Raw genomic sequence first — 24,028 nt, 5'->3', positions numbered from 1 at the left:
TATGTTTTGCTTTTATTTTACTTAATTATAAATGGTCTCAAGTACCAGTTTTCAACTTGATTTAGCACAAGTGAATCTATTTTACATGTTTTCTTATTTTCTCATTCTTTTCATGTTAGTATCTCTTTGTAATGTGGTTTAATACCAATAAACCCTAAGGCAGTGACATGAGCTCATTGTTTATCATTGGGCTGGGGGTGGTTGCAGAGCTGCAGAAGGCCTTCTGAAAAAGGTGAAAAAGCTGTTTGGAGAGTCCCGGGGAAAAAATGAAGAAATGGAGAAGGATCTCCGAGAAAAACTGGCAGACTACAAAAACAAAGTTGATGATGCTTGGGACCTGTTGAGAGAAGCCACGAATAAAATCAGAGAAGCTAATCGCTTATTTGCAGTAAACCAGAAAAACATGACTGCGTTGGAGGTGAGTCTTAGGACCACTTTTGTCTTAATCTCAGAAGGTTGGGGACTGTGGGGGCAGTGTTGAATATGGCTGGACTATTCTACTTGATGCACATTTACAAAGATCAAAAGTGACAACTCTGAAAGGGAACTTCTAAGAAACAGAACAAGAAATGACTTCTTTTGTTTTGTTTTTAATGACCAGTTACCATTGCTCAAAATATCAAATAAAATTTTGATAAATTAAACTGTTGAAGATATTTAAGAACACTGTGATACAGTGGAAGAAGTTCTTTACAGGGAGTCAGGCGACCTTGGTCTCAGTGACAACTGTGCCACTTAACTAGACATACAAATTGGGCAAGTCAATGAACATCTATAAGCATTGGTTCCCCAAATCTACAATGAGTGCATTATACTATAGCAGTTGGGGTATCTTCAAATATTCATATCATATTATTTTGCAGCTTTCCCAAACTAATTCACAGACCTTGTTCAAAGATCTTGCTGCCAAAGATCATAGAAGTTCCCTACACTTGCAAATTCAATCTAAGCACATGACAAATAGCTCAATGAATTGAGACTAGAGCTTGGAAAATGTTTGGTTCCCCTTTTTCTGTGCACTGTGTTCTACGTAAATGATCTTTTAAAAGGGACTAATAGGAACAGATCAGGTCTGGGTTATTTTCTCCTCCTTTTCCACACAGATAACAGTTATTTCTCAACTCAAGAAATTATGGGCAGCCTCTATCTTTTTAAGAGTGCTGATGGAACTAGAACTAAAACAGATTCCTCCATTATTATTTTCTTCTTCTTTGCATTTTCTTTCTTAATCATAACATAGTAAATAATCACTTTTCCTAAGAGTAAATTCAGCACATATAACAGCAGAAACCTGCATTTGATATTAATATTTAAACAACAACAACTTTCTCCCCAGCGACAAATTTGCCTTTACTGTTTCCAAAGTATCCGACTCCAGCAGGCCAGAAAACAGCAGCAGACCAATACGTCTTCTAACACATAATCTCACCTACAACAGTAACTCAACACCCCCGGGCATATAGCATGTATGTAGAAATGTTTGTCGAATGACAGTAACAATTGAATAAAATGAACCAGGATTTTTTTAATCTATTTATTTCTATTTTCCTTTGGATTAAGTAGTAAGAGGATGAATTACATTTTTTTGAATATATTTTATTTCTGGGTCCCTCTTCTGGGACTCAGCCTTATCATTTCTGGTAGAAGACTGAAGAGGCTTACTTTTTTTCTTAGCTGAGGCACCTAATCCTAACTAATTTGGAGTCTACTGACACGCTAGCAGTATTCCAGAAAAAGCTCCCTCCTGTGAGGCAGGATGCTGGGCCACTGTCCTATCACAGGCTCCAGCATGATTCGCCCTGCTCAGTGACACACCAGCCATGTGACTTACCCGAAGGTGCACCTCTCTATTTTATGGCAACAGTTTGAGAAATGAAAATTACCTGTGCGGAAAGCACAGTAAGTATTTGAGAAATATTTCAAGAAGAGTTATATGGCACAGTCAATAGTACCTTTAGCTATTCATTTCTTTTAGTGATGTTTAAAACCAGAAGTCATCATTCTTGGGCACCCCTACAAATGCCTGGAGCTTATGTATAGTCAGTATTGAAATTCTAAGTGGTCCTTTTTGGATTTTCATTTTATGTGCCACGCTTAACTAAAGGCTTGTTAAAAAGTTACTGGATGAAATAGATAAACTAATTGAATTAATACGAATAAGGCCTAGATTATTTATGGTTGCTTAAATTACCATGGTTGCTGCCAAAATGGCTGAAAATCACGTGGAGTGTTTGTTAAGTCAACAGGTTTCATGGGCTCCCACCTGGAGAGTCTGTGTAGGCTGGTCTGGGGTGTGGCCCCATGTCTATATTCTAACACTCTCCCTGGGCTAATCTGATGCCTATACAGGTTGAAGAAAACTGGTGCATTACATCTCTTTGATAGAATAATAAGTTGCATTTTAAATAAATAACTCTCTTATGGCTGTGCCCACAATGAAGGTGATATAATGAAGACCCAACTCAAAAACTTTTTATTTATTTTAAGGTGGTATGTAATTTTCTTTTTAAAAATTTTATCAAGCCTCTAATTCATTCAGGAAGCATGCTAGACACCAAAATTGATTGTGTCAATGATGAGGCCCCTCAGAGCAGCAGCCTCGGTGTAACCTAGAAACTTCTCAAAAAGATGAATTCTCGGACCCCATCCCCAAATGATCAACTCAGAAACTCTGAGAATGGGGCCCAGAAATCTGTGCCTTAAAAATCCCTCCAGTAATTCAGATGCAGCCTCAAGGTTGAGAACCACTGGTATAAACAATAAAACACCATCTCTGATTACTTCAAGTAACTTGTATTTAGTGGGAGGTACACATAAGCAAACCACTCCATACAGTACCATAATTGTCACGGGGATAAGCAAAGGAGGGAGTCTAAGTCTTGAGTTTAGGAAGAGCTTTGTAGAGGCCCTGACACTTGTGCTAGATCCTAAAGGTTAAGCACTGGGCCACAGAAGAAGAAAGAGAAGAACATTCCAGAAGCTGGGAAAAACATATACAAAGGCATGCAGGAAAGAAAAGGACATTTTGGGGGAAAGTTCAGTGGTTTGACAGGCTTAGAAAGAAGACTGCATCTGAACGACTGAAGGGATAGAAAGACAGAAAAGATAGGCAGAGTGCAGACCTTCAGTTCTAAGAGAATCGCATTGTGAGACTAATCTAAGTAATTGGTTTTTATCCTGACAGCTATAGGAAGCAATTGAAATATTGCAGTTATGGGTTAAAATAAAATGTTGCAGAATTTGAGTGGTCCACTTAAACTGAAGAAATGGTTTTGTATTGGAAAATAGTGTGATATTAGGCTAGAAAAGTAGGCTGAAATAATATTTATCTAAATGTCTGTCAAGTACCTACCATATCAAGGTACTGTCAGTAACCAGGGTATTTGAGGTTGAATAGAAATGATTCCTGGCCTCAAAGAACTTACAATCTTCTGAAAAATTCAGATATGTTAACCTTTCACTCTATGTAATACTATGATAATATTGACTGGGAGATTCAGCAAAAGTTTCACAAACATGACAGCATTATAGCAGAAGTGGAGAGGAACTGGAAGAAAGACAGAGCAGCAGGAACCCCAGCCAGAGCTTCGGAAGTGTAAGGTGATCTTAAGATGTTTTCAGTATAGCAGAAAAACTTTCAAAAGCTGTGTAAAAGTCTGTAGCAGAGAAGGCTCTGGAATTTGGAGCGAGATCATAAAAGGCTACTAGATGGTGATGGAGTTGGAAAGGCATTTCCAGCAATAGAGAGAGGGCTAAGGGAACTGGGGACCTCACAGGCAGGAGAGAAGTTGAATAATTTAGTGAAGCAAAAGAATATGTATTGAACAGTCTAACCCCAAATCTACCATTATAACCTTGCCAAAGAAGGCAGTGCGGATCAAGTAAAGAGTAAGTTGCTACATAAAGATTACACAGGCCAGCCTGGGCAGCATGGTGACACCCTATCTCTATAGAAAAATGCAAAAATTAGTCAGGCATGGTGGTGCATGCCTGTGGTCCCAGCTACTTGGAGGCTGAGGTGGGAGGATTGTTTGAGCCCAGTAGTTTGAGCTGCAGTGAGCTGTGATCATGCCACTGAACTCCAGCCTGGATGACAGTGAGACCCTGTCTCAAAAAAAAAAAAAAAAAGAAAGAAAGAAAGAAAAGAAAACAAGAATAGACAGTAAGAGAGCTTTTGCAGGTTCCTGAAGAATCTACCACCTCAACACACCACAAAATAAAGAAAGAAAGAAAAAGAAAAAGAAAGTGTTCAATTTGCAAGGCTCTGGAATAAATTAAGATATAATTGATTACAAGTTAAATGTAGAAATATAATCAACCTTCATATCCAAACATTGGATATGAAGATCCACTGGATATGGAGAATCATTGAGCAATTATACTTATGCCATACTTTTTGTAGAATAATTCTCCCTATATGTAGGCCTTCTTTCTGTTTCTTAAATAAGTTTCCTATATTAGGTATTTTATATGCTACATCATTTTCTATCTGTCCCTCTCTTTGTTTTTATTGTACTCATCTAATCTTTCTTTAAGAATTTATTATACATTAATTTACTCATTCATTTTATCTCTCCTCCAGACAAGCCATGAGGAACACATGTTCTTCCTCACTTCATCCCCAAATCCTAGAACAGTATCTAGCAAAGGCAAAACAGATTTCTTTTCAGTAAATAAAGTGCATAAAACAAACTCAAATACTCTATACTTTTATCAATATTTGTGAGCTCCAAATTTCCATCTTTCCTTGGTTCAAAGCTGGAACCCATCAGTATCTAATCTGAAAATAAGACACCTCCAAAATTTCTTTAACCTCATCCCAGCACTTTGGGAGGCCGAGACGGGTGGATCATGAGGTCAGGAGATTGAGACCATCCTGGCTAACATGGTGAAATCCCATCTCTACTGAAAATACAAAAAAAAAAAAAAAAAAAATTAGCTGGGTATGGTGGCAGGTGCCTGTAGTGAGGCAGGAGAATGGCGTGAACCCGGGAAGTGGGAGGCGGAACTTGCAGTGAGCCGAGATCACACCACTGCATTCCAGCCTGGGTGACAGAGCGAGACCCCATCTCAAAAAAAAAAAAAAAAAAAAAAAATGTATTTAACCTCTTGATCATCATTTCTGATTGAGTATGATAAGAAGCACATTTTGATCTTTGCATGACAATTAACTCCCTAAAGTGACTCAATTAGAGCTTTTACAAAAGATTCTAAGTCACTACTTTATTGAAATCAAAATATACATAGCTCTTCAATTAACACGTGTGGAAATATTCTCCCTGTTTCCAGTGGCACAGCATTTTAAATTACCTAGATCCATTAATTCGAGCAAACCACGTTGTAAAATATTCTTGTGTTTCTGTACATGCTATACTTTAACTCAGTTCATACAAAAGCTAAGGGCTAAAATTGGCATTTGTGTAAAAGAATGTTAAATTCTTGGAAGATAAGATATGACTTGTAATCAGGGACATTGTAATCAGGAACATTGGGACTGTTCCTACATTTGTTGTCTGTGAAGAGTGAATGACATATCACTACTCCCCTGAATTAGTGATGGGAGTAGCTGAATGAGCCAAGTGTCACCAGCACAAGTCCCAGGAATTGACTCCATGTTCTTTTTCTTTCTTTCTTTCTTTTTTTTTTTTTTTTTTGTAGACAGAGTTTTGCTCTTGTCACCCAGGCTGGATTGCAATGGTGCGATCTCGGCTCACTTTAACCTCCACCTCCCAGGTCAAGCAATTCTGCCTCAGCCTCCCGAGTAGCTGGGACTACAGGCATGCACCACCACACCCAGCTAATTTGGTATTTTTAGTGGAGACAAGGTTTCACCATGTTGGCCAGGTTGGTCTCGGACTCCTGACCTCAGGTGATCCACCTGCCTCGACCTTCCAAAGTGCTGAGATAACAGGCATAAGCCACCATGCCTGACCCATTTTCATTTATTTACTAAAAAACATTTATTGAGGAAACTCATCTAGGTACTAGAGATAGTGGTACATAAGACTGTCTTTATGGAATTTGTATTACAGTACAGGAGACAGTCACTAAACCAATAAACAAGTATAAGATATGACCATAACGTCTGGATGCATAGACTGATATACATAAATTGTTTATTGATATGTAATACATGGTATGTTGCATGATATTGCATAATACATTCAATGTGTTGTCCTTCATTAACAATGTATAGTTCAACAGGCTATGTCTTTCTGCTAGTCCCTGTACATGTATCTGTGATGCATTGGTATTTCTGATCTTTATTTCATAATCTTTGTTTTTAGCAACTCCTGGCAAAAGTAATCAAGATGAATCAATCTATATAAAAAAGAAAATAATATTATCTATGTTTCTATAGTTTTTGACCACTCTATAGAATATAATTCAGATAAATGAGCTCTAAGAACAAAATAAGGTAATTATAATAATTAAAATCATAGTGTTACTGTGTGCCAGGCAGTGTTTCAAGCTAATTCTTCTCTAATTTTACAATGTCTATCAATCTCATGGGGCTCTTGTTAAAATTCAGATTCTAAGTCAGTAGTTCCTAAGAACAGATCAAGATTATGCATTTCTAATGAGCTTCCAGGTGACGCTGATGCTGCTGGTGAATGGGCTGCACATTGAGTAGGGAGGGACTAAACATTTTATATGAAGCTAAATTACTTCCTTAAGGTTTCATAGGTTAGGAGTGAGCAGAGCTGGGATCCCAAACCAGGAGGGCTGTCGCTTGGATGTAGCTTTTAATCACTGTGCCCTAGTATATAAAGATTGACTGAGACAAGGATGGGTGCTATTTTAGACAGGTAATCAGAGGAGTGGCTGTTACCAAAATGGAGGGAGGAAACAAGTCAAAGAGCAGGAAGAGCACATAGTGGGAAGATCTGCAAGTGCGAAGGCTTAGAGGCAGGAACTAGATGTATGTACCTGGCAACATACTGAATTGGTTGGTGAAGGTGAGGAAAGAAGGGTATGAAATTAGCACCAGCCCAGTGCAAATTTTAAAAGTGTGATTTCTATAATAGAAGAGATAGTATTTTCATAGTCCAGGACCCAGGATCTATCATTAAGTAGACAGGGGTTTAAATCTTAACCACACTGTACTATTTTACCTTAAGGAAATCATTTAATGTCTTAGTTCATTTAAGTTGCTATAGCAAGAGACCAAACACTGAGTGACTTATATGCAATCAAAATTTATTTCCTATGGTTCTGGAGGCTGGGAAATCCAAGATGAAAGTGTTGGCAGATTTGATGTCTGATGAGGGATCACTTTCTGGTTCACAGACACCATTTTCACTGTGTCCTCACATAGACACCATTTTCACTGTGTCCTCACATGGTGAAAGGATGAACAAGCTCCTTCAGGTCTCATTTATAAGGATAGTAATCCTATTTATGAAGTCTCTGTTTCATGACCTGGTCACCTCCAAGGGCACCACTTCCTAATCCTATCACCTTGAGGATTAGGATTTCAACATATTAATTATCAGGGGACACAAACATTCAGACCACTGCCGTTTACTTATTCAATTTTCCACATATGTAAAAAGTGATCAACATAGGATCCAAAGAGTTGGAATAACAAAATGCTTATAAACTGTCTGGCACATATTGAGATCTAAATGAATTAGCATTATTGTTTATAGAAAAAGCCTATAAGTGGTCAAAGCTTAAAATTATAATTGATGCAGTTAAATCTATAGGTAGAATGGTGATTTCAGGAATAGGAATGAATCAAAAGTACAAAGAATAAAATAAGTAAAAAAAATGCCCCAAATGGAGAAATAGCAATATTTGTCTCTCATTAATTTTACTCTTCTAGGGCAGGATTGAGTTTCATGTAATTTCGAGACAAGCTATATGTTCCAAAGAAAAATTATAATCTATTCTCCCATGAAACAGTCCATTAGGTTGATTCTTCCATGTGATAGTTTCTCTATTTCTTAAAAAGTACTTTCCCTAAGTTTCCTTAAAAATCTCACTTCAAATTTCACAGAACTCCCATTGAATACATCTGCTTATGTTTATGCTCACAAAGTATTCATTTGTATATAGATTCTAGAATTCAATATGTAGTACCAATGTAACTATTCAGCACTTACATTTTAGTTAGAAATGGATACTCCATCTTTCTTTTAAAGTAGTTTTAATTCCTCAACTAGCATCGCATAACTTTTCTTTGCTTGGATGACTTTCTCACAATGAGAAGGAGAAATAACCTGTACAAGCCTCTACATAGAAGAACTGTTGAAGGCTGGCTAAGTAGTTTATATTATTCTCATCTAGCCACATTGTCAACATGATGTAACTTTTTTGCCAAGCTTTTATTCAAACAGCTCAGGAAAGTCAGGAATACAGGGTAGGTAGGATTTTATGAAACGCAGTTTTGATGTCTTGTTCGTAATGGTCTACAGAAAAAGAAGGAGGCTGTTGAAAGTGGGAAACGACAAATTGAGAACACTTTAAAAGAGGGCAATGACATACTCGATGAAGCCAACCGTCTTGCAGATGAAATCAACTCCATCATAGATGTGAGTATTTGGTAGAACTCAAAAGAGAGATGGTAATGAGTAAATGGGAGCCTATGAGAAAGCTCAGTAATATAAGCAAATACTAGTATTTGTTTTCCTGTAGAGATAAAATTATTTTTGCGTTATTCTGCTGTGACCATGCCTATCTATTGGTGACAACTGGAATATCACTTTGTTCTCCCAGTGGACATGAGTGTTTGTGTGAGGGTACTCACACATTCACACAAATCTGTTTTTGTCCCCAGCGATGAAGGACATTTCTTGTTCCTAGAGCAGCACTTACAATCTGCTTCAATATTTATATAACATTAGTTTAAAGAGAAATGTAAATTTACAAACAGGCTTTTAACATGTAATGTATAACGCATTACATAGAGTGATATGTGGTCATAGAAATGCAAATGGCCTAAGAGATCCTAATGATATGTATACCTATGAAGTGGCATTGTTTAAATAGATAGGCTTTTCTTGGTGTAAGTTGGTTTCTTAAATTTCCTAGTCTATTTCATTAAATAATGACTTTAATTCTCTATTCTTTTTGCTATGTTAGTAACTTTGAAGTTTCATTTAAAAACTGAACATTTGGGCCAGGCGCGGTGGCTCACGCCTGTAATTCCAGCACTTCGGGAGGCTGAGGCGGGTAGATTGCCTGAGCTCGGGAGTTCAAAATCAGCCTGGGCAATACGGTGAAACCCCGTCTCTACTAAACATTCAAAAAATTAGCTGGGCCTGGTGGTGGGCGCCTGTAATCCCAGCTACTCAGGAGGCTGAGGCAGCAGAATTGCTTGAACCTGGGAGGCAGAGGTTGCAGTGAGCTGAAATCACACTACTGCACTCCAGCCTGGGTGACAGAGCAAGACTCTGTCTCAATAAATAAACAAACAAACAAACAAACAAACAAACAAACAAACGTGTAGTTATGTCTCATAGAGAAATTAGTAAAAGAGAGGAGGCTTGAATTCACTTGCTTAAAATGCCCTCTTCTCTACAAATCAGTATGTTGAAGACATCCAAACTAAATTGCCACCTATGTCTGAGGAGCTTAACAACAAAATAGATGACCTCTCCCAAGAAATAAAGGACAGGAAGCTTGCCGAGAAGGTGTCCCAGGCTGAGAGCCACGCAGCTCAGTTGAATGACTCATCTGCTGTCCTTGATGGGTATGTCATTTGTTGTTGGAAATGTTTGTGTATTTTGATACTTGTCCAAAGGTTTTGACTAGCATAAATGGTACAGAATCATTTTCAAATCCTGATTTCTGTTAACTATGAACACACTAGCTATATGGCTTTTCTGTGGACAGGCTTAATTAGGAGGTTCTGGGCAAAGCTCTGCTAGAACAGCATCAAAGACTGAGTTACAAGTAGATTCAAATATGGCTTAGTAGGCTTAATATTCAAGTATGGCCCTAGGCTACACTTAGAAAAAATTAGTTTCTGTTCTTTATTAGAAAGCACAGTGGTTGCCTTATTAGCATTTTAAATAACATATAAAAACACATTCTGTTTCAAATTTCAGTTTTATGTTTCTAATGCAATCAAAACAATTTATTGTTAAAAGGGTGACTTTTGAAAATGTGGTCCCATACATAACATTTAAGTCTTTTTTTTCTCTTTTAAGCTCCAGAGAGATATTACATTTTCTACTGTAAAATAGCAGCTTATTCTAGCTGGGATTATTACATAGGTCATAGGAGGGAGAGTAAAGAGGAAAGTATATTTGGCTTACAAACAGCCTTCTGTGTATAACTGATATGCTTCTCCCACAATTTTGAGATTGTCATAATTAATAGAGGTGCTATTAGCCCCAAGAATAATTTGCCCAAATAAATCTACAGCCTATATGCAAGGCTTTTTTCTCATACTTAATACTTACTGTTACAAAGAAAATATACTAGTATTTGAAGACCTTGGACAATATATGCATTACCATTTTATTTTATGTCAAACTTTTGCCACTTTATAATGAAGGGTGGGTGGTAGATGAAACACAAAGCTAGATATCATCAGACCCAAGTTCTAAGTCCTTACTTGGGGACGTATTGGTCATTTGGCCTGAAACAGGCCATTTAACCTTCTGAAATTCATTTGGTCTCCTCTGGGAAGAGCACCCACCCCAGAAAGATTTTGTGAAATTAATTCCAGTAGTAGAAGTGCTCTGAATCTCACAGCATGCTTCACAAATATAGAATTGTCTCATATCACACACCTGCTACAGCACATGGTTGCAGAGACTTTTGGAGGATGCTATGGGTATTTAAGATATGTTGGTAGTATTTCATAGTTGAATTATTTAGAAATATAAGTTTAGGTTGTAGAAAACTACAAGACAATATAATAAGGAGATACTTCACTATGATTTGGAATTGTCATAGATATATTGGCCATGATCATTTGGAAGCCAGATTTCTTAATAATTAGGACATTCTTCACTTGAGTACCATTGAGTGCCCTGACATTCTTTTTCTGAATCATCCCACCAGAATCCTTGATGAGGCTAAAAACATCTCCTTCAATGCCACTGCAGCCTTCAAAGCTTACAGCAATATTAAGGACTATATTGATGAAGCTGAGAAAGTTGCCAAAGAAGCCAAAGATCTTGCACATGAAGCTACGAAACTGGTAAGAAACAAATAGCACATGTGCTGGGAATGGAAGTCAACCTTTTTGAATTTTTCAAATGTAAGTCAGTCTAGAAAATCCCAGTAAATTGGCATATTTGTTTTGGGTTATTTTTGAAGACCTCTTTTAAAATTTACCTAAAATAAATTCTCGGTATGCTATAATTATAGCGAACTCTTTCGTCAGTCACCCACTACCACTGTTAGGGTCTTAAAATTATTACAGACACCAAGCAAAGTTTGTGCTACCAACTCACAAAATAAAAGAGGCAAAGAGAACACTCTGGATAGGGAATTTTATCACCATTGTCTCAAGTATCATTAGTAAAAAAGAAAAAAAAAAAAACATTGCATATAATCACACACAAGTTGGTTACATATGAAAGTTTGTATTGTTGTACAATACATTGTATTGAAGTATAAGTTGGTAGTACTATTTCAGGTTTAAAAAATTCTCATAGGAATCTGCCTGAATAAAATGTTTAGAACCATCATTTATTTATTTTGCTTCACATAGAACCTACCAAACACATGAGACTTTTTCTGGGGGGAATCCTGATTGGACATTGACTGTGAGTTAAATACACATAAGCAATGGTGTTAAAGAAACCGATCAACATTTTCTTTGCTCCAGTGTCGGGCAAAAATGCTTTCTAGGATTTCAGGGATATTAGAGATACCACAGGCTTAGCAGGTTCATTTTGTGGTCATAATGAAACATCACATTCTATGAGCAATTAGTACTGTTTTTGGTTTCTCTTGAATGAGCTCTACTGATGATGTATGTTCTGTTTACTTCTTATTCAAAATAGTGGCATGATCATTGCAGAAGTGTTTCTGTGTTCAGTTATCCTTTCAAAATGAATCTACTTTTCAGATCTAAACTAAATTTTTATCCATCTTCTGATAGATAATTTTCTATTTTAAAGACCCTAATTTCCAAGTTCACCATTTTCATTTCACCTATTTTATTGTATGATTATTTTCAGCACCTAAAATGGTGCCTGGCAAATAGTAGGCACTTACGAATGAATGAGTGAATTTTTTCATTATAACTGACACCTTTTATGCCTATTCATAATCTTTTATACCAATAAAAATTTGCTATAGTAATTGCTTCATCCTTATAAATTTATTGTAACATTTTATGTTAAGTAGTTGTTTAATTTTACCCTAATTTAATACCTTTAGGAAAAATCATTTTTTACCAACATGAAGTGTGCACTTACTTCTTACCACCCATGCTTATGCATGGTAGGCTAACCAACCTCAGAGAGTGATGGTGAGTTGTAGTGCATTACATCATGTCCGCAGTTATCATTATTCCTTCTCTCTTTCCACAATCATTTAAAAATAATTAAATGTCTGAAAAATTACAAAATAAGTGCTACAGAGAATCACTGATTCATGAAACGACTATCAGAAAAGAAAAAGATGATCTGTCCCAGAAATTTTGTTGGAATGTTTTTTCATAAGCAGAATAAATAAAATTTTAGTTTTAATAAATCAATATAATATAGTTCTATTTTGCTGGAAAATAAATATATTTGAAAAACATTAAGTTGAGTAATTATCTAAATAGGACTAACATCCCATAAATATAAGATCTGATATGTAAGCTATAGATCAACAGAGAAGAATGAGATTAAGTGTATTATTAAGTTTAAAAGAGTTCAAAGCATAACAATATAGAAGAGTCCTCTACCCATTTGAGTCTAGCCCTATAAAGAAGGAAGAATGTTTTTAATAACTTAAAAAGAAAAACAAAGAAACAAATTATACATTTGCAGGAGAAAAGGAAAAGGTCAAGTAAAAAAGCAACCAATGACCACTATGAAGAAAATGGAGGTCAGATAATTTGAGAAAAAAAAAGCATTGAAAATACCATAAGAAAAGAAACAAAGAAATGATAGAAATAACGTCCAAGCATAATTAAGACAATACTTTAAAATCAACTTTGATTTTTTTTAAAATTTACTTGTATTCCTATATATAAACACACATAGACAATCAAGAATCACATTAAAAGGAAAATATGAGTGAGAAGGAAGTGGATCCTTTATAAGCAGGAGACAGCTAATATGATTTGTTTGTAGTGCAGTATTATTTTGTAAAGACTAATAGCTACTTGTCTTGCATAAATAATTTCTTTAAATATCAAAATGGGCCGGGCGCGGTGGCTCAAGCCTGTAATCCCAGCACTTTGGGAGGCCGAGACGGGCGGATCACGAGGTCAGGAGATCGAGACCATCCTGGCTAATACGGTGAAACCCCGTCTCTACTAAAAAATACCAAAAAAACTAGCCGGGCGAGGTGGCGGGTGCCTGTAGTCTCAGCTACTTGGGAGGCTGAGGCAGGAGAATGGTGTAAACCCGGGAGGCAGAGCTTGCAGTGAGCTGAGATCCGGCCATTGCACTCCAGCCTGGGCGACAGAGCGAGACTCCATCTCAAAAAAAAAAAAAAAAAAAAAAAAATCAGAATGAAATATTATTTTAAGAACTTAGACATCATGAAATAACAAATACTATTTTTCTATTGATGTTGGGTGAGGAAAGTACTATAAAGCATTTGTTTTCCTACATATAATCTCCAAGAAAATATCTCATTTTGTACTTTTCTAGAGGGTGCAAGGAAAAGGAGAAAGGAGATACGTCACTCATAAAATGGAATCAAAATGGAATATGGACATCCAGTAATTTTTTCTAATCTTAGTGGCTTTGATCCTATAAGACTCTAAAATAACAGAGAATTAGATGTTTTTAAAACATCTCCAGGTCATAGATAAACTCAAAGCCTACATTATCTACCAGATCAGATTTTCAAAATTGATGAATGTATTAGGGTTCTCTAGAAGGACAGAATTAATAGGATAGATGTGTATATAGAGGGGAGTTTATTAAGGAATATTGACTCACACCATCACAAGATGAAGTCCCACAATAGGCCGTCTGCAAGCTAAGGAGCAGGGAAGCCAGTCCGAGTCCCAAAACCTCAAAAGTAGGGAAGCTGACAGTGCAGCCTTCAGTCTGTGGCTGAAGGCCTGAGAGCCCCTGGCAAACCACTGGTGTAAGTCCAGGAGTCCAAAAGCTGAAGAACTTGGGAGTGCGATGTTTGAGGGCAGGAAGCACCCAGCACGGGCGAAAGATGAAGGCTGGAAGAGTCAGAAGATCTGCTCTTTCCACTTTCTCCTGCCTGCTTTTATTCTAACCATACTGGCAGCTGATTAGATGGTGCCCACCCACATTGAGGGTGGGTCTGCCTTTTCCAGTCCAGTAACTCAAATTTTAATCTCCTTTGGCAACACTCTCACAGAGACACCCAGGAACAATACTTTACATCCTTCAATCCAATCAAGCTGATACTCAATATTAATCATCACAAGTCTACCCCTTGTCAACTTGAAACCATACACATCTCCTGAAATCATACATAATCTCCAAATAAAGAAAATAAAAATTATACCTAACAGAATACAGCTATCCCTTGTACAATCGGATGCACAATAATCCTTAACCTAAATGCTATTACATAAAGTTAACAACACTTAAATGCTGATATGAAGTCAATAAATTTTATGTCACGTGATAAAGGAAAAAGAAAGCAAATGAAGATATTTTCCTAGTACAAGTGCATACATGCACAAATATATTCTTAGCAGAATAAAGAGGAAAGATTCATGACAATTACAGTCTTCATTTCTGCTACTGGCCATGTGGTCACAGCTGGTATTGATGACTACCTTCTTCTACTACCCATTATGTATTCCCTTTGCCTTCTGCAAGCACTCAGCGGGTCATGGTTTTTTTACCTGGTTGGGTGACCCAAACCTTTATTCTGGAAGGGTCTGTGCCATTTGTAGTCCTGTCTAGATTGGGTTGTTATAGTTTCCCGTTGACCTTAATCACAGGGGATGGTAATATTAAGAGATGTCCTATGGGATCTCTTGTATTCCACGCATGCTCTTCCTTACCTCCATTGTGGAATAGTAGACTGATTCCACCTTGATATTCTGGGTCAATTGCCAACCAACACTGTAACTCCCTTCTTAGCCTGTTGACATGGAGGTAGGAAGGTCCCAATTGGCCAAGTGGCAATCTTAACTTCTAGTTTAATGGAATCATTGTCGTATCTCCTGGTGACAGCATTCTTCCCTCTGGAACTAAGATGTCTAGGCCAGCAGAACATAATGTTGTGGGAACAGGAAGCAAAAATTTTGTTAGTGGGTCACTTGGGGTGATGGTGAGTGGTGCCACTTCCACTTCCACGTCTTCATTCCAGGACCCATGAAACCTGGCTGTGGAAGAAACAGTACCGTATTTTGGACACTGATTCAAGGTATACACAGCCTTCTGCAGAACTTTACCCCAATCCAGCAAGGTATTGTCACCTAGTTGGCATTGTAATTATGACTTCAAAAAGCCATTCCACCATTCTGTCAATACAGCTGCTTCAGGAAGATGGGAAACATGGTAAGACCAGTGAATTCCATGAGCGTGAGCCCAATGCTGCACTTCTTTAGCTGTAAAGTGAGTGCCTTGGTTAGAGGCAATGCTGTGTGGAATACCATTACAGTGGATAAGGCATTCTGTGAGTTCATGGATGGTATTCTTGGCAGAAACATTGGGTGTAGGATGGGCAAACCCATGTCCAGAATAAGTGTCTGTTCCAGTGAGGACAAACCTCTGCCTTTCCATGATGGAAGAGGTCTGATATAATCAACCTGCCACCAAGTAGCTGGCTGATCACCCTGAGGAGTGATGCCAGATGGAGGGCTCAGTGTTGGTCTCTGCTGCTGGCAAATTGAACACTCAGCTTTAGCTACAGCCAGGTCAGTCCATGTTGCTGAGCCTATGCATAACCTCCATTCCTGCCACCATAGCCACTTTGTTCATGAGCCCATTGAGCGATGACAGGGTGGCTGGGGAAAGAGGCTGAGTGGTGTCCACAGAAAGAGTCATCCTACCCACTTGATTATTAAAATCCTCCTCAGCTGAGGTCACCCGTTGGTGAGCACTCACATAGGATACAAATATCTTCACAGTTTTTGACCACTCAGAGAGGTCCATCCACATACCTCTTCCCCAGATTTCTTTGCCACCAATGTTCTAATCATGCTTCTTCTCTTCCAAGTCCCTGACCATCCAGCCAAACCGTTGGCTACAGCACACAAAATAGTATATAATTACACATCTTGCCATTTCTCCTTGCAAGCAAAGTGCACAACCAGATGCACTACTCAAAGTTCTGCCCACTGGAAATGCTTCCCTTTGCCACTATCCTTCGGGGATGTCCTAGAAAGGGGCTGTAGTGCTGCAGCTGTCCACTTTTGGGTGCTACCTGCATATCTTGCAGAATCATCTGTGAACCAGGCCCCAGTCTTCTCTTCCTCTGTCAACTGATCATGGGGAACTCCCCATGAGGCCATCATTGCAGGCTTGGGGAGAGAAGGCAGGGTGGCCGGAGGGGAGGCCATAGGCATATGAGTCACTTCCTCACGCAACTTACTTGTGCCTTTAGGACCTGCTTGAACCTGATCATGTATATACCACTTACATTTGACAATGGAGGGCTGCTGTGTATGCCCAACTTTATGGCTAGATGAGTCAGAAAGCACCCAGTTCGTGAAAGGCAGTTTAGGTTGCAGGGTGACTTGATGATCTACAGTCAAACGTTCAGTTTCTGCCAAAGCCCAGTAACAGGCCAAGAGCTGTCTCTCAAATGGAGAGTAGTTATCTGCAGAGGATAGCAGGGCCTTGCTCCAAAATCCTAGAGACCTCCACTGTGATTCACCTATGGGAACCTGCCAAAGGCTTCAAACAGCATCCCACTCTGCCCTGACACCTCAAACACCATTAGATCTGCTGGGTCATATGGCCCAAGCGGCAGAGCAGTTGGCACAGCAGCCTGGACCTGTTGCAGAGCCCACTCAAAATTGGCAGCCTTTCAGGTCACTCAATAAGTGGGCCATTGTAACACACTCAGGAACAATGCTTTGCATCCTTCAATCCAATCAAGTTGACTCTTAATATTAATCTTCACAGTGAATGAATAGATTTTCTATGATGTTGGCTCCTTGGAATGACCACCAGAGGCAATAAGCCCACTCTCAGTGGTACTAGGAAACGAGGTCCTCCTGTGCCCATTTCCACTGGAAATGTCTTAGATGCTATGCTTTTCAATCAGGTGCATCCAAACAACAAACAAACAAATAAAATAAGATTAATGTAGAATGAATTCCATAGTTCAGATTCTTAAAGATGGTGGAAAATTATCACATAATCGCCACTTGTTTTGAAACATTATCTTCTTTCCTTCCTTTCCTCCCTCTCTCCAAGTCAATGGAATGTCCTAGTTTAACTTTGATGTGGAAAATTTAGGCAGTCCTCAACCTCTCTAGGTATACTGAATTCAAAAAAAAAAAAAAAAAAAAAAGAACCACATTTTTACTTCCCATGGCAAGTGGAGTTCTCCACTTTCTTCTGATCCTCTTCTTCACCTCGCAATCACTGTCATTTTGTAAAATTTCTCTCTGTCTCTGTCTCTCTTACACACACATACACTCACAATGTTCCTTAATATCTTCTAATCCTGAATTTCCTTTCTCAATTTGTTTAGTTATATCTTCATTAGAAATTGGGAAAAGTTTATGCTGGTTGTATTAGGGTTCTCCAAATAAACAGAACTATTAGGAGATGGGTAAATAGATACATGGATTGATAAGTGACAGACAGATGAATGGATAGATAGGTAGATAATAGGTTGCTAGATGATAGAGAGAGATAGATAGATAGATAGATAGATAATAGATAGATTAGATGATAGACGGAAAGAAGAGATTCATTATGAAGAATTGGCTTACATGATTGTGGAGGCTGCAAAGTCCCAGCTGTGAGCTGCAGACCCAGGATATAGTTCACTTAGAGTCCAAAGGCCAGAGAGCCAAGAGAGTTGATGGTATAAACCACAGTTCAAGAACTAGAGAGAAAATGAGATGAGATGTCCCAGCTCAATCTATAAGGCAGAAGAAAAGGGAAGGAATTCCTCCTTTCTTTGCTTTTTGTTCTATTCAGGCCCTCAAGAGATTGGGTGATGCACAACCACCATATTGAGGAGGGCAATCTCTTTTACTCTCATCCAGAAACACCCTCACAGACACACCCAGAAATAATGTTTAATCTAGGTGCCCGTAGCCAGTCAAGGTGTAAACATACAGTTTACAATCACACTGGCCTTCAACTCCAGCGCGCAATGTGGTCTTCCTCTTTATTCTCCAAATTCAAGTTCTCTCACTTACTACAATTATCCATATTTCTTGGGAACCATCATTCTAAAAAACGTTGACCAGGCCTTTTGTAGGCATTTCTAGGAAAAATAATATAAAATACGGAAGAAAGTGAGGGGAGTTTAGATATAATGCATTTTTTTCGTAGAAAAACGATAGTGGGAAGGTTAGTAAAGAACTGTGCTGTGTAAGCAAGATGTAAGCTTTAGACAAAGTGAAGAAAAGGGGAGAAGCCTAGACAAAAAGATACCATACAGAAAGAGAATATTCTTAAATATATGAACTTCTCTTATAGCAAATTTCCCATGTTCATTCCTAATACAAGGAGAGTAAGAACTCCACAGAAACCTCAAAAAGAGCTTTTTCTTGTGATGGGGTTAGGTGTCTAAGGAATAAACAGGACTTTTGAAACTTTACTCTTAAGTGACAGATCAGTGAGGAGGAAAGACACTGATAAGAAGCACTGAGATACTACAAATACACTTCATTTGCTATAAATACACTTCATTCACTGAACTATAATAAAATTCACTTTTATTATATGTGAACAAAATATAAAGAACTTGGATATTAAAGGGGCAAAAGTGAACAAAAAGATAGAAACTGTGTACAAATCTAAGTAAGCATTGTGAAAAGCATAATGATAATAATTATTAAACATGTGGAATTAAAAACAAAGTGGAACTAAAACACAAGAGACTAATGACATGGAAAATGGGGCAGGTAGTCATTATTTAATAAAAGTTTTTAAGATTCTTGAATTCTGGGGAGGAAAGTAAAAAGCTAATTAACTTTAGTTTTTACTAAGAATATGTATTAAACATTGAAGAAAATTATAGAAAAATAAAATTGACAGTATTTGAGTTCTCCAGAGAAACAGAACAAATTGGAAGTGTATACACACACACACACACACACACACACACACACACACACATATATATATATATATGTTTTAAACAATTGGCTCATGAGACTGTGGGGTCTGGCTACAGGGAATAGTGAATATTACCGTCTTGAATCCAAAGGCAGTTTGGAGGCAGAATTTCTTCTTCTTCAGGGGACCTCAGTAATTCCTCTTAAGGCCTCCAACTGCTGGATGAGGCTCCCCAACATCATGGAGGGTGACCTGCTTTACTCAAAGTCTACTGACTGAAAGGTTAATCGCATCTAAAAAATACATTCACAGCAACATCTAGACTGCTGTTTTACCAAAAACCGGGTACGACAGCCTAGCCAAGTGGATATAAATTAATAATCACAAACAGCTAAACATTCCAAACAAGCAGACAGAGAGAGAAAAATAAAGAAGTGTGAAGGGGAGGAGAATTTTCAATCAGTTCTGTAAAAGGCAAAAAAAAAAATAGAAAAACAGAAACAAATCGTAAATATAAAACATAATGGGATTAAATCCAAATACAACCATCAGGGTAATTATCACCAGCTACCTCAAGAAATAACCCCTGAAATCTCACATGATGGACATAATTCAAGTTTATGTCTCACATCACAACCCAATGTGAGTTATACCACCGTTTACATCTTATAGTGACACCATACCATGTAGCCTCCAAGGCAGGGAAGAGAAAAAAAGGAAGAGACATGCAAGCCCCTACCATATTGGCTCATGTGGCCTGGACCACGTCTGGTCTAAGTCGTTGACCAGAAGTAGCCATGTACCCCAAGCTAACTGTAAGGGAGGCCTGGAAAAGTAGGAGGCACATAGGATGTTTGATGAGCACTAACTATCTCTGCTTCAAGTTGTCTTCATAACAAATGCAAACATTAAAATTGACAGGTAACAGTGATTTTCATATTGGATTAAAATGTCTGAAACAAAGGCATTCGTCTATATATGACTTACACAAATACCGCAAATCTTAGGGGAACAGAAAGACTGAAAACGAGAGATAAGATACACTATGGAAACTCTAACCAGAAGAAAGCTAGTATGCTACTATTAATAGCAATCAAGAATACTTTAATTTTTTAAAAGAGTTATTAGTGATTAAGAAAGTATCATGATAGAATAAAAGGAAGAAGGAAGACTAAAAAATTACTAGCCTGCAAGGTCATAATAACAAAGCCTATGGATAATTAAAGATAAATATATCAGAATAAGGACGTTTTCATATGTATAATAGGGAGTGATTTTACCATATCTCTCTTAAAAATTGATAAGTCAAGCAAAGAGACACAGATATTAAAAGTACCTTAAACAAGATGACTTAATGGCCTTATAGAACTCTATATCAAATAGATAATTAATTCTACATGCCCCATTATATGAAGTAACTCATGAAAAAACCAAAGGACCACAACCTAGATCACAAACCAAGTATCAGCAAATCCTAATGATCCAATAGCATCTAGACTACATTCTCTTATCATAATGCAATACAATTAGAAATTGGTGTAAAACAATTGACAAAAAAGTTTTAAAATAAAAAACACTTCAAAGTAATCCATGGTTTGAGGAAAAACAGTTTAAATTTACAAAGTATTTAATAACAGAATGGAAATAAAACTTCACCTCAAAATTTGTGTGTGCAAATAAAGTGCTACCAACAGGAAAATGTAGTTTGGAATGCAGATATCAGGAAAGGATAAGAACTGATACTAATTATCTAAGGTTTCTGCTCAAGGTGTTTTAAAAACTGCACAGAAAGAAATAAAAATAAAAGCAGAAATTAATGACCTAAGGAAAAGCATTAGACAGGGTTGACAGAAAGCTGATTCCTAGAATAAACTAGCAAATAAACAGAAGACAAGAACAATTAAGCAAACAAAGAGAGACAACACAAATGAATAGGATCAAGAATGAAAAGGGGATCATAACTGTAGATGCAGTATAGATTGAAAAATAAAAATTGATACGTTGGAGTATATGAGCAACTTTATTCAAACACATTTGAATACTTAGGTGAAGTAAACAACAAGATTAGAGCAAAATTTACTCAAAAAGAAATAGTACACCTGAGAACTATAACCATTAAATAAACTGAATCAGTAGTTAATACAGCAAAATAACAATGTGTTCAAAAATGTCAAGGACCCATTATGCAATTTGTTCCAAAGAATAAAAAAAGAAGAAAAATTTCCTCAGCTTATTTTATGAGGTTGATACAATCTTGATGGCAAACCCTACAGAGGACAGTACTACAAAGAAAACTATAGGCCAGTTATTTAACTAGAAAGAGAAGCTATAAATGAAACATTATAAAACTCAATTCAAATGTACATATTTTAAAGATCTGTAAATATACAGTAAAACATTAACATTTGCCAGATATGGATGATGGGAACAGAGGTGTCTGTATTAATTTCTAATCATATCTAATCATATGAAATCATATTAATTTCATATCATATCTAATCTAATCATATCTAATCATTTAATTAAAATCATAAATATTTTAATTAAAGTGAACCTAAGAGGAGATAGAACATCAGTCCTGCAATAAAATCTGTTCTAAAATAATAAAGAAAATAGGTCTAAAATGAGTCTGGAAATGAAACAACAACCCTCATCCTTTACATCAACAAGAGGTTCTGAATTTCTTTCTTTTTCTAAATTCATGATACATGCCTGTTTTCATTTCTTTTAAATGATCAGAGGGTGATCATTGCAAGCAACAATCCCCTGACCTAACTTTTCTCTCAACTAAGCTCGCAGCTCCAGGATCAACCATTCTAAATCTTTCAAATAGTTCTTCTTTTACTACCTCTCTTAGTAATATTATTGTGCTATCATGTATTTAATTAAGTGGGGCATTGTCTGTTTAATTACTGCTATGATGAGGGAGATGTAGTTCACTCAGAGAATATCACATCACATTTTCCCACCCATCAATTTTCCAATATAGGTACATTACTATGTTTAGATTCTTCATTTTTTAACCTAATATACTGAGAGCGTTATTTCCTGTGTAAATGATAGACTCTGTGCTCTTTAAGATGAAGCTATTTATGTCCTCATTCTTCCCTTTAGCTTCATTTTTTCCTCCTCCTCTCAGCTTCTACCTCTTTAACTTTGATATTGTGATAGTCTTTACATTTTATCTATGTCCATAATTGTTCCATAGCAGAATACAGAAGTCCCTTCTCTGAAGCCATTTGATGCCTTAAAGGACTCCCTTTGATTTTTTGTCAGTGGGGCATTTGATGCTTTATTGCCAGTTGCTCTGTGCAGGAGAGAAGGGGCATTCTGTTCCATAAAATAACTTGCAGTGAATTATTCCTTTTTATTCTCACAACTGACTCTCATTCTCTACCTTACCTGTTCTTTTGAAGGCCTGGCCTTCTCCCAGTTTTTTCTACCTCCTTGCTGGCATTTACCCTATAATGCAAGTTGTGGGTACAATAACTGAAAAAGACTGAGGAGCAGAAACTATCTAAATAAACCATGGTGGCTGAGTGCAGTGACTCATGCCGGTAATCCCAGCAGTTTGGGAGGCTGAGGTGGGAAGATTGCTTGAGCCCAGGAGTTTGAGACCAGCCTGGACAACATGGCAAAACCCTATCTCTACTAAAAATACAAAAATTAGCCAGGCATGGTGGCACATGCCTGTAATCTGAGCTACTCAGGAGGCTGAGGTGGGAGGACCCTGAGCCTGCGAGGTCAAGGCTGCAGTGAGCCAAGATCATGCCATTGCACTACAGCTTGCATGACAGAGCAAGACCTTGTCTCACACAAAAAGAAAATAAAAGGCCCATGGTGGTGTGGCTAGGAAAGAGTGCCAACCCTGCCCGAAGGGAAGGTTTCTTTGCTGAAATTATACACTTTCTTTGATCAACTTCTCTTTACTCCATCATAGTTTTATTCCCCACCAATCTCCCCCACACAGTCACTCTATTTTACTTAGTCTCTTGGTAGTATTCTCAGAATTCAAATTTTAAATTAATTTATCTATACTTCTGAGGAGCTGTTTGTTTTCCTACTGTATATTTTGCTTTCTCCATGGGAAAGATATGCTTGGGAACCTCATGCAGTCTTGGCGGGAGTTATGTAGCCACTGGGCTAGATATGTCAGAACACACAGCATAGTGAGCCATTTCCTGGCCAGTTCCATCGCCCAGAGCCAGACCCTTTGGGCACTACACAGACTGCACAGCCCCAGCATGTGGGGGCTTGTATATGGGAAGTTCTGACGTCACAGGATCCTTGGGGTGTTGCTTCACCAGCTAGAAACCTCTGTGGCCGGTAGCACCTTTGCCTGAGTTTTGCTCAGGTCCACTGGGCTCATTCCGCCCACTCAGCCTGGCAGGCTACACTTGGCTCACACTACCGCTACTGGGCTGGATCCCACACCTGCCAAGGGTGATTCGGGGCAGAGTGGCGAGGGGTATGTGAGTGAGCATGGGGTCCAGCCACTGTGCACAGCTAAGTGTGCCAGCTGCAATGGACTCGGCAGCTCCAGGTCCTTGCTCCGTGTGAGGCTGTGGCTGAACCAGACATACTACAAGTGGTTTCCACCACTGGCACCAGGGAATGCAGTGGCACCCAGGAACTTGGAGATGCCAGGAACCACAGAGTCTGAAAGAGGGTCTCACAGCCCTGGCTCAGGGAGCCCTTAGGTCTCAGCTCAC

The 24,028-nt window shown here is 38.0% G+C and overlaps 1 protein-coding gene across 7 annotated transcripts in view; it reads left to right on the top strand.

Annotated features, from left to right (window-relative positions):
* The window catches only part of LAMA2 (laminin subunit alpha 2), a 676,086-nt gene that overhangs the window by 541,900 nt on the left and 110,158 nt on the right, over positions 1–24,028 (top strand). For all 7 annotated transcript variants that reach the window (XM_030928801.1, XM_030928799.1, XM_030928802.1 and 4 more), the window contains 4 exons: positions 208–418; positions 8,421–8,537; positions 9,534–9,697; positions 11,020–11,158. In XM_030928801.1, the coding sequence (XP_030784661.1) occupies positions 208–418; positions 8,421–8,537; positions 9,534–9,697; positions 11,020–11,158 (631 nt within the window). The remainder of the gene's footprint in view (positions 1–207; positions 419–8,420; positions 8,538–9,533; positions 9,698–11,019; positions 11,159–24,028) is intronic.

This window comes from Rhinopithecus roxellana, chromosome 4, assembly GCF_007565055.1.
Source record: "Rhinopithecus roxellana isolate Shanxi Qingling chromosome 4, ASM756505v1, whole genome shotgun sequence".
NCBI lineage: Eukaryota > Metazoa > Chordata > Mammalia > Primates > Cercopithecidae > Rhinopithecus > Rhinopithecus roxellana.
The sequence above is the reverse complement of the archived record's forward strand: the minus strand, read 5'-3'. Positions and strand labels throughout refer to the sequence as shown.